The sequence below is a fragment of the Colobus angolensis genome, unplaced genomic scaffold (assembly GCF_000951035.1).
Source record: "Colobus angolensis palliatus isolate OR3802 unplaced genomic scaffold, Cang.pa_1.0 Scaffold659, whole genome shotgun sequence".
Classification (NCBI taxonomy): domain Eukaryota; kingdom Metazoa; phylum Chordata; class Mammalia; order Primates; family Cercopithecidae; genus Colobus; species Colobus angolensis.
In genome coordinates this window covers 198,334-218,454 of record NW_012120254.1, presented here as the reverse complement: position 1 = coordinate 218,454, position 20,121 = coordinate 198,334, and the positions used below count along the sequence as shown (strand labels likewise).

At 43.3% G+C, this 20,121-nt stretch overlaps 1 protein-coding gene across 2 annotated transcripts in view; it reads right to left on the bottom strand.

The window, feature by feature from the left end:
- The window catches only part of LOC105500290 (melanoma-associated antigen D1), a 106,706-nt gene that overhangs the window by 3,447 nt on the left and 83,138 nt on the right, over window positions 1-20,121 (bottom strand). The window contains exons 1-10 of one of the 2 annotated variants that reach the window (XM_011925717.1): window positions 5,388-5,560; window positions 4,790-4,870; window positions 3,381-4,088; window positions 2,064-2,732; window positions 1,871-1,934; window positions 1,566-1,645; window positions 1,308-1,399; window positions 1,001-1,080; window positions 867-909; window positions 551-613 (exon numbers count right to left, since the gene is read on the bottom strand). In XM_011925717.1, the coding sequence (XP_011781107.1) occupies window positions 551-613; window positions 867-909; window positions 1,001-1,080; window positions 1,308-1,399; window positions 1,566-1,645; window positions 1,871-1,934; window positions 2,064-2,732; window positions 3,381-4,088; window positions 4,790-4,834 (1,844 nt within the window). In that variant the 5' untranslated portion in view covers window positions 4,835-4,870; window positions 5,388-5,560. Of the gene's footprint in view, window positions 1-550; window positions 614-866; window positions 910-1,000; window positions 1,081-1,307; window positions 1,400-1,565; window positions 1,646-1,870; window positions 1,935-2,063; window positions 2,733-3,380; window positions 4,089-4,789; window positions 4,871-5,387; window positions 5,561-20,121 lie in introns of those variants that run through there. The other variant, XM_011925718.1, reaches the window with a different exon arrangement.

Here is a 20,121-nt window from a genome sequence, read left to right as displayed (position 1 = left end):
GAAGGAAGGAAGGAAGGAAGGAAGGAAGGAAGGAGGGAAGGAAGAAAGAAAGAAAGAAAGAATATAACTATGAGGAGTATATGCAATAAATACTCCTGAGGACATACGTGTTTCTGTATGCACAGAAACACAAATGCAAAGGTACAGTGTAAGAAATGAGCTTGAGAAGGGCTTTCTTTTATTTTTTTTGAGACAGGCTCTCGCTCTGTTGCCCAGGTTGGAGTGCAGTGGCATGATCACAACTCACTGCAGCCTCAACTTACCGGGCTCAGATGATTCTCCCCTACCTCAGCCTCCCAAGTAGCTGGGACTACAGGTGCATGTCACCACGCCTGGCTAATCTTTGTATTTTTTGTAGAGATGGGGTTTCGTTATGTTTCCCAGGCTGGTCTTGAATTCCTGGGCTCAAGTGATCTGCCCACCTGAGCCTCCCAAAGTGCTGGTATTACAGGCGTGAGCCATTGTACCTGTCCAGGAAGGGCTTTCTAAAGCTGACCAGCACACGGGCAGAATCACAGGGAGCAGGAAAAGCCCCTTAGGCATCACTTACTTCTGCTTTACAAACTCGTAGGTGAGAAGTTTCCTTAGATCTCCAAGGAGGGGATGTCTCACCCTGAAAGTAAAAAAAGGAAACCCACAATCAGAGGCTATTACCATGCCCAAAGACCTTTCCAGAACAGAGGTCAGAGATGAGAAAAGAGGCAGAGAGTTCAGAACTGTTCCCCCATCCACCCAGGTCACATCTTTGGGCTCTGAACATCCCCAAACCAAACCCTCCAGACCCCCAGGTTAATGCAATCCTGGGACCATCCACTGTTGCCAAAGGATGGTACAAACAGGTAAGAGATGAGAGAGCCCAATCATACCCAGGACGCAGTCCCATCTTGCGTAGTGCCTCCCAGAGGACAGCTGCAATGGGAGGCAAGGGGAGACAAGGGACGGAAAATAAGCATGGAAATCAGGCTGTGGCCAACCCCCAGCTGCAGGTCCAGCCACTCACCCTCACTGGCACGGTTGCCATTCATGAAGATGACACCCAGAATCACCAAGAGGAGACCGAGCTTGGGTGTGTCTTTGGTCCTAAGGGAATATAGAAAGAATGTATTTTCAGCAGCCATTTGCATGAGAGACCCCAACCAGCTTACCCATCTAGCCTCCCCAGTATTCCTCAGCTAGGGGAGAATTATACCCCAGCTCTGCCCATGACCTGCTATGTGACCCTGAACCCTGGACCCTGATCTCTGTGAAACTCCTGGAAAGAAAGCACCACTGAGAAAGGCCATGTTCCACCTTCTTTCCCATCTTACGTTCCCAGTATGCCAGCCAGGGACTCGGGGGTACTGATGAGAATATACAGGTGTTCTTCTTTGTCAATTTCTTTCAGCTGAATCCCAAATTTCTACAGGGACAAGAAAACAGACCATGAAATTACAACATCTCGCATAAGCTACCCATAGGCAGACACTCACCTCCCTGAGACTTGCCCTAAACTCCCAGTAGGAACCCCATGAATCTTTGAAATCAACTTTCCCCATTATTCCTGTCCCCCAGGGCTGCCTTCTCACCTTCTCTAGGACAAAGCATGCACGTTCAATGATTTCTGGATAAACATCAGTGTATTCACGGATGATATCTCTCAGCATTTCTGTAGAAGAGAGCAGGGAGCCATCTGAGCCGAGCGGAGGCCACAGAGCAGCAGTCCCTTTGCCAGCCCTGCTGTGGGTAGCACAGTCAAGGTCCTCAAGGGTGAAAAGAGCCAACCACGGAAAGGAGGGGACAGAAGGGAAAGGGTCATACAAGCAGAAGAACACCAAAAGAGCATGGAGTGAAGGGAAGGGTAGAGCTTGGGGAGGGGACACTGGATGCCTACCTGAGCGCTTGATGGGCACCTTTGTGTAGTCCTTAAGCATCAAGTACTTGACCAACTTATTTGCCTGGGAGGGAAAAAGGAAATCATTAAACTTATAAGATATTTACAAAAAACTTGGTTGAATTATAGATGAGCGGGTGACAGAGAAAAGAGCAAGAGAGGGGAAAAGTGACTGGGGAGTTACAGCTCTTACTCTTTCCTGAAGAAGGGCCACATCTCGGGGCTGTGCAGCACTCGGGTTCTGTGAGGCACGCGAATTGGGGGAAGGGCGCAGGTTAGGCGAGGGGCGCAGGTTCTGCCAATCAGGTGGAATTGGCCAATCAGCGGGGATCCAGTCAGGTGGTAGTGGCCAGTCAGTGGGAAGTGGCCAATCGGGTGGCAGTGGCCAGTCGGGTGGTAGCGGCCAGTCAGGAGGACCTTGCCAGTCTGGAGGACCCTGCCAGCCCGGTGGGGTCTGCCATCCAGGTGGGGTCTGCCATCCAGGTGGATTCTGCCAGGTCAGTGGATTCGGCCAGACAACAGGGCCGGGCCAGACAATGGGGTTTGGCCAGATCACTGGGTTCTGCCAGATTACTGGGTTTGGCCAGATCACTGGGTTCTGCCAAGCAACTGGGTTCTGCCAGGCTGGTGGGGTCTGCCTAGCTGGAGGGCTCTGACGTGCTGGTGGGGTCTGCCTGGCTGTCTGGTTTTGCCAGCCTGAGGGGTTCTGCCAAGCCAATGGCGTCTGCCAGAGCACGTTGGGGGGTGCGCCAGGTGGGTTCTGAGTGGTCACTGGAACTGGTGCAGACCTCCAGGTCCCTGTAGCCAGTGGGGCCCGCCTCTGATCCCCACTGCTGTTCTCTTCAACATTCAAGTTATTAATCTGTATCATCAGAGAGAAGAAAAGTTCAGAATCACCAGTGGGTTCTGTGTCCTCACCTTATCTATTCCAGGAATGCCCTCTAAACCCTCACCTGTAGTGACAGCCTGACCCACTAGCCATTGGTTACCCCGAGTCCTGGGTTTGTCTTTCACTGTCTTCCAGGCAGGAGTTTCATCTCCGAACCAGGTCAGGAGCAACCCAAAGATGGGGACTGAGGCTTCTCCTCTTCCTATGTCCACCACTGGCTCTGTCTGTACCACCCTGAACAAATCACTCAAGTCACTTCACCTCTCTGCCACTTAATTTCCTTCTCTGTAAAATTGGGACTGTGATCCCTACCTGGTAGGAGGTGCCTTTAAGATTTTATGAGACAACCTGTGTGAATGTGCCTAGCTCAAGGCTTAACACACGGTGGTTACTAACAAAATGTAAACTGAATTACGTACAGGTTGTATATATTATTTGTGCCCATGTATTATCTCCCCATCAGTTTGTGAACACCCGGAGGACAGGAATAAACATTCTCTTCAAATGCCCTAGAGCCTAGCTGAATACAGTTACATACATTGTTTTGTTTAGAACAAACGAACACCCTCAGAGAAGAAAGAAGAGAGCCCTAAAGCAAAGTGAAGCTAGCAGGGATCTCACCTTGCGGGTCCTCTTGCCCCGAATTATTGTCCGGGACTCCAGATTCTGAGCCTGGGAACCATCTGCTGATGTCTGTGCAGTTGCACCGTCAGGTTCAGAGATACCTGGGTCGGTCTCTACGTCAGCCTGGGAAGTGGCCATTTTGGCCTGATTTACATTCTGGGTCTGGGTATCAGCTGTTGGGGACTTAGTGGTATCATTCCAAGCCTTGAAGGGGGTCTTAGGCCTGCTGTTGGCCAGGTCATTGGCATTGAGAGACTGAGAGAAATTGTAGGTGGCATTTGGGCCCACTTTAGTAGTGGCATTCTGGGCCTTAAAGGCCATCTCAGACTTGTTAGCAGCTAACTCACCAGTGGTTGCTGCCTGGGAAAAATCATAGGCAGCATTTGGACCCTTTGGGGTGGCATTTTGGGACTTAAAGGCTGCCTTGGGCTGCGTGTTGGGCACATCCTTGGCATTATGAGCCTGAGAGAAATCATAGACACCATTTGGGCCTTTTGTGGTGGCATTCTGGACTTTAAAGGCTGACTTAGGCCTAGCGGCAGCTGCTGAAACCTGAATGTCAGCCATCTCATTGGCAGTTGGGGGCTGTGAACTCTGGGGACTAGCAGCTGCGGTGGCCTGGTTAGTAGGTGGAGCCTCTGAGATCTGGATGGCCTCCATCAAGGTCTGCATAAGCAAGGCGCTGTCTTCTACAGAGGCCTCAGCCTGCAAACACAGGAGGGGAAAAATTAAATCTCTGGGCCTCTGAGGCAGGAGGTGGGGTGGGAATAGGGAGCCCGGGTGGCAGCGCAACAGAGGAGCTGCAGGCGGGTGGTGGGTGCAAAAACAGGGAGGCTGAGGCAGAGATCTAGGGGGCCCGCAAGGTGCGATGGGGGGCGGGGCGAGTACTAAACATGTGGCAGGGATGGAGTAGGGCAGGGGCAAAATGAGGGGTGGGGAGGTGTGCGGAGAGTGGGCAGGAACAGGAGCCAGGGACGCTCTGAGAGGCGTGCAGCAGCAGCTCAGGACGGGAGGCGGATCGCGGAGTTGAGAATAAGGGGGGGTTGCACAGAGTGGGGAATGCAGAGAGAGGGAGGGTGGAGGCAGGAGGCTGGGGGAGGGGGTGACAGACTGCTCTACAAGCGTCAGGACTCTGGAAAAAAAAAATGGTTCCTTACCCACCCCGCATTCTCTGGGCAGATTGCCCTGACTACTAACAGGGTCTCCCCTCTCTCTGAGCAGGGACTGATGGCTGAAAAGAGACGCCCCTCCCCCCTTTCGATAAACGATGGGAATTCGAAAAGCCCACGGAGTCTAGTCACTAAAGAGGGCCAAACCAGACCCTGGCGTTTGGGAAACCAAAGAGGCCCGCGGGGAGGGGTGACTGTCGGCTGGGGAAATGCTGGGGTGGGGAGTGGAGATCTCACCTGGAAGCCGAGGAGGCCCGCACCACAGTCCATTTTCTGAGCCATGGCTCCTGTCCCTCTGGCAAGAGCGGAGCCTGGGGGCTGTGGGAGAGGGGCAGGGCGTTATACTACAGAGGGCAAATACGAAGGACCGAATTGGGAGGGGGATGACTGTGGTCTGATTGTGCAGGCGGATAAGGTGAATGTGAGGAGGAACGGATCGGAGCGGGAAAAGTGAATGGGCGTCCAGATGCAGGTTCTGAACCCCGAGAAGCTACTGACAGGGAGATGCTTCAAATCGGGGTTCGGGAAGCAGATGAGTTCTGAATTCGCGGGGGAGGGGTGCGGTTGGGTTGGGATTCGCATTTGGGAAGTTGCATGGAGGTTTTGAGTCAGGAGGAATCATCTAACAGTACAGATCGAGGTCAAGGAATCTGAGGATTTCGAACGATGGGAGGGATCGGACGGGGTTTTGAATCAGGAAGGATCGGGAGGGGCATGTGAATTGGGGCTTGGGGGGTGGAAAGGGATTCAGAATCCAGGGTGAAGGGATCGGGATAAAACAAAAATGGGGGCCCGCACCAGGGGGCAGATGCCCTGTCTGGGGGCTAATTCTCACCTTGCCTCAGGCCCCAACCCCAACCCCCTCGCTGCCTCCCTTCTTCACGACTCAGAGGATCGGGATTGCTGCGCTCGGCTCTCAGCAGCCGCACTCTCTCCTTGTCCAGGAGAAAATGCCAGCGCGGCAGCTTGGGCGACCCCGCCTCTTCGCCTAATATACCACCCACCGCCTCAGGACGTTACGCGCATGCGCAAACACTGAACAGCCAAAGTCAGTCCCGCCTGCTTTCCCAACAAAAGCTTCGTCCCGGAGACCATGATGCGCATGTGCGCTGGAAGGCGGTCCCGCCCCCTTTGCCAACACACCACCCCACCACCAACCAGGTCGACACTATACAACAGCACCTCCCCTTCCTCTACGCCCCCTCCCCCAACAGATGCGCTGTGCCTCTTGGTCACACCCCTTGCCCCACACACCGGCCCCCTACCTTTTCCGCAATGCGTCTCTATTCCGTCCCTCCCCTACTCAAGGCCCCTCCTGTCAGGTCGGCTTGCATCTCCACCCCCTTGCCCAGCACGCTTAGGTCTCTGTGTGGGGTCTCTAATTGCAACAAGTGTTAGACCTCTGCTGAGGAAACGGAATGGCCTGAGAGGATACACTATTGGAGCTAACAAAGTAGTAGTAGTAAGTCTGTGGCTGCCACGTGACTCCATGATTTCTCCCCCACCCCCTGCCCGCCCCCACAAGCTCCCAGACGCAGAAAGAACGTTAGTTTCTTCCCTGTTCTTTATGCAGCTCCGGTGGTGGACTCATTTTGTGTGTGTTGGGGGAGGAAAGGAGGGAAGGGCACAGCTTGTACATCACAGCAGGATTTGTGCTGGGACTTGTCTTCCCGTCACAGCAGCCCTGGGAGGTGAATGTCAGCACCCCCATTTTACAGATCAGGAAGATGAGGCACATATACATTGCATAAACTAGACAAGGCCACAGAGCCAGAAAACAAAATGCAAAATTTGGGTCTGGGTCTTCCTGACTCCAAAACCCACGTTCTGCTCATGCTGCCCTGGGGACTAAGGGTACCCCTTCCTCCTCCATTTGAGCAACAGACCACGGCACCCCATTTGTCCTAAACAAGCAAAGTTTGTGTTCTAGGAGGCCCAAGCTCATGCTCTGCATTTAGGAGGACACAAGCAGAGGCCCCCACCCTCCCCCCTGCCCTATGTGGGTCCATCCAGATGTGGAAATTGCTCCTTGGGGTCCACTCTGTGCTCAGAACGTCAGACCTCTTCCTTATCAGGAATACAATCACACTGTCCCTGAGGCCTTCTGGAGCCCAGTGGAGCAGCCAGGACAATCAGACCTGTGTGTCTGAGCCATGGCAAGCCCTGGTTCCTTTCAAGGCTGGGGCCTGGGGCAGCTGTGGTCCTACGGAGAGAAACTGGGCTGGGCTTCAGAATTCCGGGGATGGAGTGCCCAGCCTGTCTGTCTCCAGCTTTGTGAGCCCGCTCAGGTCACTCAATTCTCTGAGCCCGGTTTCTCAATGTGCAAAGTGGAATGCACAGCAAGTGGGTCCTACCCAAGAACACACACGCTGCTATGCTTCCAGGATAACTGGAGAAACTCAAAAAGGCAGAAAATTAAATACAGATGTGAGGTGACTCAAATTAAACTGGTACATTTCCAAAATTCAAGACAGATCTTTGTGCAGTTCACATTTGTTCTGGCATCAACTCATGCCAGAAGCCTGCACATGAAAGGAAGCTAATGCTAGGAAGGACTGCAGCATTTGCTCCCCAAGGGCCAACATCAGTTCTGCCTGGCTGGATGACTTTCCTAATCTGTTGCATAGCAACCTCCTCTGTCAGCTGCCTGTTTTTCCTCAGCGCTTCCTCTGTAAAGTGTCTGCAGTGAGACGTGATCAGACTCAGGAAAGGAGGTCGGAAACACAATTTTCTATGCTGTTTCCATATCTGTATCTTCAGTTATGACTTGCCCTGTGAATTCTAGATCCATAGTAACTACCTACCTCACTTCTCCAAATGGGTATCTCTCAGTATTCTCTAAATTAACAGGTCCCAAACCAATTCCTTCATACACCTCCTCCTTCCCACCAACAGTGTTTCTCCTCTAGTTATGCTTTTCTCTCCCATTTAGAGTGTAAACCTCTTAGGGAGATAGATTTTTGTTTTATTCATTGTTGTTTCCCCAGCGCCTAGAACCATGCCTGGCACATTTTTATATCCTCAATAAATATTTGTTAAACGAATGAATCACTCTCCATCCCATTGCTAAAGCAAGAAACCTGAGAGGCAATTTTTCCTGTGATCAATTCACTTATTTTTCCTCATTATACAAATAATGCATATTAATCACTATACATTCAAACACTGCCTAAATATTTTAGAAATTAAATAAACATCACTCTAAATCTCATCACCTTGGACAATTGCTTAGATTTGGTGCTATCTTTTCATACTTTACGCACATATATATTGTTACATAAATGATGTGTTATATATGCCAGACCTTAAACTGCATTCTTTTCCTTACTGCTTCCCACTTTCTTTCAATTCTACCTTCTCCTGTCAAACACTTGTTTTTAACACCATTTGATATCCCTCCATACTCAAAAGTGTTTTATTTTTACAAATTTAAGATTACATGAACTTTTATGTGACTGAATTATCTTATTTGACAACAGTCTACCTCTGATTTGTTCTTTTAAATGGCTGCATAATATTTCATGGCAAGAATGTACCACAATGTATTCAACCATTCCCCCATGGATGGAATCCATTTTAGTTTCAGGATTTTTGTGGGGAGCATGGCACATACAACAACATTGCAATAAAAATACTTGTACATATATTCTTATACTTTAATAATGAATGTTTGTCTTTATTTCCGTGACACCAGAAGCCCAGGAGTAAGACAGACATATGCTACAAGACTTTATCAATTTTTTTGCCAATCTTATGTGTATTTATTGGTATCTCTTTATGGTTTTAATTTATATTTCTGATAAGCAATGTGGTAGAACACATTTTTATACATAAATGAACATATTAGATTTATTTTGTAATATGCTTGTATCTTTTACCTGTTTTTCATCTGGGTTGTCTGTCTTACTGACTTTTAGGAGTTCTTTATATAGCTTTATAGATCCTTACTGAAAGCCCTTGGGGCCAGACGTATTTCGATTTTTAACATTTTAGTTAAGGTCATATATATTCTTGTGTAACAGTTCCAACTGTAAAAGCCACAAAGGCCAGATATTCACTTCTTCACATGCCCTTGGCAGCTAAGAGAATGTGGTCTAGGAGTTACCAGTGTAGCAAGCTCCTGAAGGCCATCCTCAGATTCAATGATTTGCTAGAAGGACTTGGATAACTCAGAGAAAGTGTTATGGCTATTGTTTATTACAGTGAAAGGATACAGATTCAAATCAGCAAAAGTAATTAGTGCATAGGGAAAAATTCAGGAGAGACCAGGCACAACTTTTCAGTTGTACTCTCCCAATGGAGTTGTATAGCTAGTGCTTAATTTCCCAACAATGATGTGTTTAATATGTATGACATACTGTCAACCAAGGAAGTTTACCCAAGCCTTGGTGCCCAGAGTTGTTTTTGGGGTTCAGTCAGATAGGCATGGAGCACCTGTGTGGTTGACCTTAGTTATTCAGTCTCTAGCCCATGCAGAGGTTAAACTAGTATCTCTCAGCCCAAGGCTCACACCGCAAATCACACTGTTAGCATAAACTATCCAGTGTGGGCCAAGGCCACAGTAAACAAAGACACTCTGATCAGGCAAGATACTCCAAGGGCTTACAGATTATCTCCCAAAAGCTGGTCAAGAGCCAAAGCATTCTTTGCAAAAGACCTTTTTTTTGGAAAGCACAGGGTTTAAACATTGCAGACCTGCTGAGTCAACTCTTTCACTGCACAGTTATGACTTAGACCTAACACTTTGTCTCAAAGGAGTGATTCAAATATGCAATGATGGAATTCATTGCCATAGCTGTGGTGGTGGGAGCAGCAGCCACAAGAAAATCCAGTTTCTAGGGGCAGCATTAGCAGCGGGGCTAACATCCAGTGTCCATTGTTCAGTAGCAGCAGCAATGGTATCCAACCAGCTAATACATATGGCATGATTTTTTTTTTTTTGAGACAGAGTCTCACTCTTTCACTCAGGCTGGAGTGCAATGGCGTGATCTCGGCTCACTGCAACCTCCGCCTCCCAGGTTCAGGTGATTCTCCTGCTAGAGCCTCCCGAGTAGCTGGGATTACAGGCACCCACCACCGCACCTGGATAATTTTTCTATTTTTAGTAGAGACGGGGTTTCACCATGTTGGCCAGGCTGGCGTCGAACTCCTGACCTCAGGTGATCCACCCACCTCGGCTTCCCAAAGTGTTAGGATTACAGGTGTGAGCCACCACACCCAGCCCTATGGCATGATTTTTGAAATATAACTGGTGCCCTACTGCTTTTAGGTAATATTTTATTAATTCTGTTTTTAAAAAACTTTTAAAACTTTTTATTTTGAAATAATTACAGATACACGGGGAATTGCGAGGACAGTACAGTGAGGTTCTATGTACTCTTTATCTGCTTCCCCAATGGTTACATCTATGTAACTGCAGTACAAAATCAAAACCAAGACACTGACATTGGTACAATACCTTATCACATGTGGAAGTCTCTACAAACACCACAGCAATCAAGACACAGAACTATTTCATCACCACAAAGATTTCCCTCATACTACCCCATTATAGTCACAACCAACCCTCTGCCACAACCCCCATCCCTAACCCCTGGCAGTCACTAATGTGTTCTCCATCTCTATAATTTTATCATTTCAAGAGGTCATGAAAATGTAATCATACAATGTGTCACATTTTGAGACTGGCTTTTTTCACACTCAGCATAATGCCTGTGAGATCTATCCCAGTTGTCTTGTGTATCAGAGTTTCTTGTTTTATTGTTGAGTACTATTACATGGTATAGAGGTGCTACAACAGTTGGTTTAACCATTCACCCACTGAAAGACATCTGGGTCATTTCCAGTTTGGGGCTACTGTGAATGAAGCTGCTATACACATTTGTGTACAAGTATCTGTGTAGTTCCCATTTCTCTGGGATAAGTACCCAAGAGTGCAATTGTTGGGTCATATAGTAAGTGCATGTTAGTTTTACAAGAAATTACCAAACTTTCCTCGAGTGATCACACCATTTGACATTCCCACCAGCAATGTGTGAAGGATACAGTTTCTCCAAATCCTTGCCAGCATCTGCTGGTGTCAGTATATTTTGGCCATAGGTGTTTAGTAATATCTTACTGTGGTTTTAATTTGCATTTCCCTAATGGCTAATGATGTTGAACATCTTTACATGTGCTTATTTGCCATCCATATATCCTCTTTGATTAAATGCCTCTTCATGCCTTTTACCTATTTTTTAATTTAAAAAAGTCTGTGGGTACATAGTAGGTATATATATTCATAGGGTACATGAGACGTTTTGACACAGGAATGCAACGTAAAATAAGCACTTCATTGAGGATCCATCCCCTCAAGCATTTATCCTTTGAGTTACAAACAACCCCATTACACTATAAGTTACTTTAAAATGTGCAATTAACTATAGTCACCCTATTGTGCTATCAAGTAGTAGGTCTTATCCATTCTTTCTAAGTACTTTTGTACCCACTAACCATCCCCACCTCCTTTCCAGCCCCCCATTACCCTTAATTGCATTATTTTCTTTCTTTTCTCTTTTGCTGTTGAATATTGAGAGTTCATATATTTTATGTACGAGTCTTTTGTCATATATATGGTTTGCAAGTACTTTCTCCCAGTTTGCAGAGACTTTTGCAGGGGAAATTTTGAAGAAATTCAATTTATTGAGTTTTTTTTTTTTTTCCTTTTATGGATTGTGGGTTTTACATCATTTCTAAGAACTCTTCATCAAGCCCTAGTATACCTCACGATTTTCTCCTACAATATCTTCTAAAAGTTTTATGGTTTTAATTTTTACGTTGATGTCTGTCATCCATTTGAGTTTAACTTTTAATTAGGTGTGAGGTTTAGGCTGAAGTTCATTTGGCAGTGGGGAGGGGATCGGGGGGCGGGTGTCAGAGCTATGGATATCCAGTCAGGCCAGTACAGGGTAATTAAAGGGTGATCCTCCTTCCTTTGAATTGTTTTTGCACCTTTGTCGAAAATTGGCTGGCATATTTGTCAGGCAATTTCTGAGTTCTCTGTTCTATTCTATTGTTCTGTGTCTGTTCATCTACCAAATCCCACAGTCTTGATTATAATAGTCAGTAGTCTTAAAATTGAATAGAATGATTTCTCCCACTTTATCTTTCTTTCTCAAAATTATTTTATGTATTATTCTGGTTCTTTTGTCTTTCCATATATTTTGGAATAATCTTATTTATATCTAGAAAACATCCTGCGGGGATTTTGATAGGAATTGCACTTAAACTGTGTATCAATTTAGGGAAAATTAATATCTTTTTTTACGTTGATTCTTACAATCCATTAATGTGACGATATGTGCTTCTCCATTTATTTTGCTCTTCTTTAATTTCTTCACTAACATGTTCTAGTTTTTAGTATAGAAATATTGCATATGTTTTGTTAATTTACACGTATTTCACCTTGTGGGTCTTTTTTTTTTTTTTTTGTCATTGTATTCTTTTCTTCTTTTCTTCTTCTTTGTTTTTTTGACAGGGCCTTGTTCTGTTGCCAAGGCAGAAGTGCAATGGTGCGATCATGGCTCACTGCAGCCTTCAACTTTTGGGCTCAAGCTATCCTCCCACTTCAGCCTCCCAAGTAGCTGGGACCATAGGTGCGTGACACCATGCCCAGTTAATTATTTGAATTTTTGTGGAGATGTGGTCTCCCTATGTTGCCTAGGCTGGTTTCGAACTCCTGAGCTGAAGTGATTGCTCCCGCCTCAGCCTCCCAAAGTGCTGGGATTACAAGTGTGAGCCACTGTGCCCAGCCCAGTATTCTATTTTTAATTTCCACATGCTCATTGCTAGGATATAGAAATAAAATTGATATTGGTAAGTTGATCTTGTACCCTGTGACCTGCTAAACTCACTTATTAGTTCTAGGACATTTTTTTTTTGTAGATTTTTGGGAATTTCTACATACACTATCGTGACATCTGGGAATGGTGAGTTTTATTTCTTCCTTTCTGATCTGTATTGCTTTTCTTTCTTTACTGAGCTGGTCAGAATTTCCATTATTATTTTGCTTTTTGTTGTGTTTTGTTTTTTAAGAAGCATGCTTAGATTTACCTTTAATTTTTAATTTTTATGGATACATATTTGTTGTATATATTCATGGGTTACATGTGACATTTTGATATATGTATATGATATATAATGATCTCATCAGGGTATGATCTTGTATAATCTCATCAGGGTAACTGAGATATCCATCACCTCAAACGTTTATCATTTCTTTGTATTGGGAACATTCCAAATCTACTCCCCTAGTTATTTTGAAATATACGATAAATGATTGTTAACTATAGTTGCTGTATTGTGCTACTGACTACTAGGTGTTATTCCTACTATCTAACAGTATTTTTGTACCCCTTAAAAAAACCCTGTTTAGGCTCCCCACTCCCCACCCTTCTCAGCCTCTGGTAATCATCACTCTACTCTCTACTTCCATGAAATCAAATTTTCTGTAGCTCCCACATATAAGTGAGAATATGTAATATTTGTCTTTCTGTGTCTAGCTTATTTCACCTAATATAATGTCTTCCAGTTTCATCCATGTTGCTGCAAATGACAGGATCTCCTTATTTTTATGGCTGAATAATATTTCATTGTGCATACATACCATATTTTCTTTATCCATTCATCCACTGATGGACACTTAGGTTGATTCCACATCTTGGCATTGTGAATAGTGCTACAATAAACACGAGAATCCAGCTACCTCTTTGATATACTGATTTTTCTTTCTTTTGGACCTATCTCTCACCATATACAAAAATCAAATCAGAATGGGTTAAAGACTTAAATATAAGACCTGTAACTATTAAAGTACTGGAAGAAAACATTAGGGAAGTGCCCCAGGATTGGTTTGGGCAAATATTTTTTTAGTAAGACCTCAAAAGCACCCCAAACAAAGAAAAAATGATCACATGGGATCACATCAAGCTAAAAAGCTTCTGCACAGCAGAGGAAACAATCAACAAAGTGAAAAGGAAACCTACAGGGTGGGAGAAAATAATTTGCAAACTATTCAACTGACAAGGGATTTAATAAGCAGAATATATAAGGAACTCCAATAACCCAATAGAAAAACACAAACAAACATACACACACACCCCAAAAATCCAATTTAAAAATGGGCAAATGACCTAAATAGATAATTCTCAAAAGGCATACAAATGAACAAGGGAATTTATTTTCAAAATGCTCACCATCACTAGTCATTAGAGAAATACAAATCAAAACCACAAAGAGATACAATCTCACTCCAGTTAATAATGGCTATTACCAAAAAGACAAAAATAATGGATGTTGGCAAGGATGTGGAGAAAGAGGTATACTCATACATTTATTATGGGAACGTAAATTAATACAGCCACTTTAGAAACAGTATTGAGGTTCCTCAAAAAACTAAAAACAGAACTGTCATATGATCCAGCAACCCAATACTATTTTGATAGCAGGGGTGAGTGCAGATACACTTACCTGGTTCCTAATGGCAAGGAGAAATCATTCAGTCTCTCACCATTAAGTCTGATGCTAGGTGAAGGTTTAGCGCATATCTTAAAAAATCAACCCTGAGGAAGTTACTCTCTATTAGTGAGTTGCTGACAATTTTTAAGAAAAATGAATTGTTGGATTTTCCAAAATGCTTTGTCTTTGTCAGTCAGTATTATATGACTTTTATTCTTTAGCCTGTTGATACAGTGGATTACATTGCTGGATTTATGAATGCTGAACCTACATGGAATAAATTCCACTTGGTCACGGTGTATAACATTTTCTACAACACTGGATTTGATTTACTAACGTTCTGTTGAAGACTTTTACGTCTATGTTCATGAGACATATTAATGTGTGAGTTTCTTTCGTGTACTTTGGTTTCGGGATGAGGGTAAGACTGACTTCACAGAATTAATGGAAGTTGTTTCCTCTTATTTTCTGGATGAGATTGTGTAGAAATGCTGTTCATCCTTCTTTGAACAATTGTTAGAATTCTTAATTTCTTTTATAAGAACTTCCTTTGGCCATTATTTTAGGATAGGTAGGCTAGAAACAAATTCTTAGTTTTCCTTCTTCTGGAAATGTCTTGATTTACTCTTCATGACTAAAGGGTATTTTATTTTCATTGGGTATTTAATTTCAGGTTGATGAGTCTTTTCTTGCAGCACTTGAAATATATTGTGGCCTCTATGGTATCTAATGGGAGAGCTTCTGTCATTGCTTTGGTATTCTCTATAGGTAAGGTGTCATTTTGCTCTGGTGGGTTTCAAGATTTTTTGTTCTGTCTTAAGCTTTCAGAAGTTTAAAAACGGTTTCTTTGACTATATCTTCTCAGGGAGTTGCTCAGCTTCTTGAATCACTGAATCTGTGGGATTGTCTCCCCCACCCCCAAATTTGGGGCATTTTCAGCCATTGTATCTCTCAACACTTTTTCAGTCCCTCTTCTCTCTCTCTCTTCTGTGATTACAATGACACATATTTAAACATTTTGTAATAGTCCAACAAGTGCCTAAGGCTCTGTTTTTTGTTGTTGTTGTTTTGTTTTTCAGTATATTTTTCTGTCATTAAGACTGAATAATTTCTATTGTTCTATCTTCAAGTTCCCTGATTCATTCTTCTGTTATCTTTATTTTGCTGTTGAGTTCATCTACTGAGGTTTGTCTTTTTTAAAGTCCATGTACTAAAATTTTCAGTTTTAAAATTTCCTCTTAATTTTTCTTTGTATCTCTGATTTCTTTTAGAGATTTCCAATTTATTTGCTAAGGCATCCTTTTTTTCACTTGTTCTAAGCATGTTCACAATTGCTCACTGAAACATTTTTAGGATGGCTGTTTAAAAATCTTTGCCAGATGATTCTAATAGCTGTGCCATCTTGATGTTGATGTGTGTTGATTGTCTTTTGTCACTCAAGTTGTGATTATTACAGTTCTCACTATGACAAGTGATTTTCAGTTGAATCCTGGATATTTTGCATATTATGTTATGAAGATTTGGGTCTCATTTAAATCTTCTGTTTTACCACATGTAAGTGGAAGTCCAGGTTCCACACTCAGATTCCACTGATACCTGGGGTTGAGGAGTTTGCTGTCACCATGGGCTAAGTGACAGTTCTAGCTCCATATTAAGCTTTTACCAGTACCACTCTGGGAGAGATTGGGTGCCCAATTACTTCTCTCCAAATGTCCTCCATTGAGCCCACTGATAGATAGGTATCATTGTTACTGTTGGGTGGTGATAAAAACCTGACTCTTCATTAGGCTTCCTCTTGATACCACACCATTTGTTAGGGCAGAGGCACCTCATTATCACTCATTAGGGGTGGAAATCTAGGCTCCCCACATGGTCTCTACTGACTGAGGGTACTAAGATGTTCCCACTCCCCGTTCATCTTACCATACTGTCAGGGAACTAGAGGTCTTATTACAGGCTGGCAAGGGTGGAAGTCTCTCTAGTTGGCCTTTGCTAGTAGGGGTAGAGCTGTAGTCTCGTCTGGTATTTAGCTACAGTAGAGCAGTTATTGTTTAAAAAAATTTGTCAGCCAGGCACGGTGGCTCACACCTGTAATCCCAGCAATTTGGGAGGCTGAGGTGGGCGGATCACCTGAGGTCACGAGTTCAAGACCAGCCTGGACAACATGGCAAAACCCTGTCTCTACTAAAAATACAAAAATTAGCCGGGCGTGGTGGCAGGCACCTGTAATTCCAGCTACTCAGGAGGCTGAGGCAGGAGAACAGCTTGAACCTGGGAGGCAGAGGTTACAGTGAGCCAAGATCGTGCCACTGCACTCCAGCCTGGATGACAAGAGTGAGACTCTGTCTTAAAAAAAAAAAAAAAAAAAAAATCCTTACTAGGCTGTCTGTTCTTCAGATGAAGAAAGAGTGGACTTATATTGAGGCTTTTTTTTTGGTCTGTGCCCTTTGGTGTTTCCAGTTTGCCAGTTTCTCTAGCATCTGGTCTAGGATGTATGCAGCAAAAAGAAAACACAGGGAACTTACCCCCATGTTGATTCCTTGGTTCCAAGTTCCCTAGAGAATATATCATCTTCGTTTCAACTTTCTGGGTCTTGTAATGTTTTGTTTATATATTTTTTCCAGAGTTGGATAGGAAAAATACATCTACCCTGTCTACTACTTCTTTCTGGAAGTTCTCAATTCTTGTATTTTGTTTTTAATCTATTGTGATTTCTTAATGTACAATCACATTATAAGAAAAAGAAATAATCTGATCACCTCTTTTACAATATGAATAGCACTTATTTGGTGGTGGTCTCTTATATGAGTTGCTAAAACATCAAGAGCAATATTGAGTAATAATCTAAATAAGTAACATCCCTTTCTTTTTCCTGAAGTGACTTTACCATTTTGCCTATCAGAATAATTATGGCTTTTGATAAGTAGTTTTTTAAAAATCATATTTAATAGCTTCTTTCTCTCCCTATTTTACTTTGGATTATTCATAATGCCTCTCTCTGCCTTATTCCCCAGTCAAATCCATCACGTATTCCTGTTACCATTTTAAGTACATTTTTATTCCATTCTATTATCTTTTTCTCTGTTTTCCACCATCTTGTTAGATGGGAGCATGAAGAGTGGGAGAAATTAGAAAGAAGGTCAAGTAATAAAGAAAGGGACTGAAGAGGAAGAGAGGGAGGAAGAAAAGAAGAAAGAATATAACAGGAATAAGAAAAGATTAATAAAAATAGCAGCTGGAAGTAAATGGAATTAGGAAGATAAGGAAAAATAAGATAATGGAGAAAGAATGGATACTAAGTTGGAGCAGAAAAAGCAAGAGGAGGCCGGGTGCGGTGGTTCATGCCTATAATCCCAGCACTTTGGGAGGCTGAGGCAGGTAGATCACCTGAGGTCAGGAGTTCGAGACCAGCCTGGCCAACATGGTGAAACCCAGTCTCTACTGAAAATACAAAAAATTAGCTGGGCGTGGTGGCAAGTGCCTGTAATCCCAGCTACTCGGGAGGCTGAGGCAGGAAAATCGCTTCTACTCAGGAGGCGGAGGTTACAGTGAGCCAAGATCTCACCATTGCACTCCAGCCTGGACAACGAGAGCGAAACTCTGTCTCAAAAAAAAAAAAAGAAAAGAAAAAGAAAAAAGCAAGAGGAAAGAGAAGAGGATGTAAGGTAGAAGAGCGTGAGAGGGAGTGGAGAGCATATAGAGGGGTGGTATGGACAGAATGTTTGTGGCCTCACCAAATTCAGATGTTGAAACCTAAATTCTCAGTGTGACTGTACTGGAGATGGGGCCTTTGGGAGGTAATTAAGTCATATGGGTAGAGCCCTCATAATGAGATTAATGACCTTATAAGAAGGAAAAGGAGAAAGCTTGCTTCCTCGGTCTGCTCTCCACCTTGTGAGGACACAAGAAGAAGATGGCTATCTGCAAACCAGGAAAAAGAGGGCCCTCAACAGACAGAAGATCTGCCAGTGCCTTTGTCTTAGACTTCCCAGCCTCCAGAATGGTGGGAAGTATATTTCTATTGTTTAAGCCACCCAGTCTATGGTAGCCAGTTATAGCAGCCCGAACTGACTAAGACAAGAGGTTAAGGAGTAGATAAGGAGGGATGAAAAATAAACAAGGAGAGGAGTAAAAAAGAGGAAGGAGGGAGTAGAGGAAATAACCAGGGAGAAAAGAGAAGTATTTGAAATAAGAGGGCCAGGGACAAGAAGAAGAAGAAATGAAGTAGAATCACACTTCACCAATGACAGTGATTTCGTTCTGCAGAGAAGTTGTCCTTTCTTCTTCTCAGATTCTCAGTTCCCTTTATGTTGGTACCCACCAACACGCCAGAAGTCATTTCTCACATCTCACTCTAGCCTTGAGGTAAGACCACCGTGGTTTTCTACTATAAGAGACATATACCCCATGTTTTGAGTAGATAAATTTGTTTGAGATACTCAGTGTTTATCACACACGTTCTGTTGATGATTGTTCTGCAGGTATGGGTATTATCTGACAAACTCCGGTATGCAGGATATGTAAGTTATTTTCTCTGCAACTCAACATAAATTCTATGTCAAGTTCCCATTCTACTGAGTGGTGGAAACTTAATCTCCAGCAGTATGGAGTCCCCCTCTCACTCTCTGCTTTGGGGTTGTATTTAAGTTCTACGATGTTAAATAGTGTCAAAACATCAGGATGGGGAACATATGTTGGGTGTCATGTATCCATGCTGGCATACATGTCATATTGGTTCACCAATGTCTGTCCAAGCAGGTAGTTGTTGAGTGAGCTTCATTCTTTACTGTAAAGCTGCTTTGGGTCCAACTCTCTCTTTGGGTATCATATATCACTCATATACATGGAAAACATTCTGCTGTTCCTATGATATGCTGAGGTCTGTTAATCTCTGTGAGGCTGTCTTTGTCTCACATATACTCCCATAATACCCTCAGCTGAGGGAAACCACATGAAGAGGCTACAAATAATTATAGACACCACACAGACAATTGTTTTGTAATCTTGTCCTCTCTGGCCTTAGCCAGAAAGTGAGACACAAGAACACATTGCTTAAGGATCTTACAAACCTACCTGGCATTTCTTCCCATCCCTAGAATATGGGGCCTACAGTTCCTCATTTTTAAGGAACCCACAATATCTACTGACTCTACACTTCCCCATGCCTTTCTTCCACCACAGAATCAATGTGAGGCTGGAGGCACCAACAACCAGAAAAAAAAACCTGGACAAACTAAAAATCAACCACTTTTTTGGACCTGTCATAGAAATGAAATTTTAGGGCAAATCATCACCCTAAAATCTTGATGGATAGGCAAATCTGGAGTCACGTATGCATAACTGGAACATCAGATGGAGAAGAGAAAGAGAATAGAGCAGAAGAAATATCAAGTAATAATGGCTAAGAATTTTCCAAAATTAATGACAGACACCAAATTACAGATCCAGGAAGCTCAGAGAACACCAAATATCTTACTTATAATAGAACAAGAATAATAATTACAGCAGCTTTCATCAGAAACCATGCAAGCAACAAGAGTAAAGTGAAATATTTAAAGTGTTAAAAGAAAAATGACTACCACCCTAGATTTCTACATACAGAAAAAGATCTTTCAAAAGTAAAGGAGAAGAAAAAAAAAGTAAAGGAGAAGTAAAGACATTCTCAGATGAACAAAAATGGAATGAATTGATCACCAATAGTCCCGCTCTGCAAGAAATATTAGAAGATTTTCTTCAGGCAGAAAGAAAACGATATAGGGCAGAACTTGGAAGTACATAAAGAATGGGAGAGCACTGGAGAAGGAATAAATGAAGCTTTCCTTCAAAGAAGAAATCAAATCTCCAATTACAGAATATTTGAGGATGCTGTAATTAAAGTTATGTATCTTTCCATTATAAAGACAGCTACATGCAATTAACAAGAGAAATATCTTAAACATAAAGATACAGCAAACATTAAAATAAAAGGATGGAATAAGTTATGACATGCAAATAATAAAAAGATGATGTATTAATATCATAGTATTTTAAAGCAAAATATAATAAAAACAAAATCATAGCATGAGATTATAAGT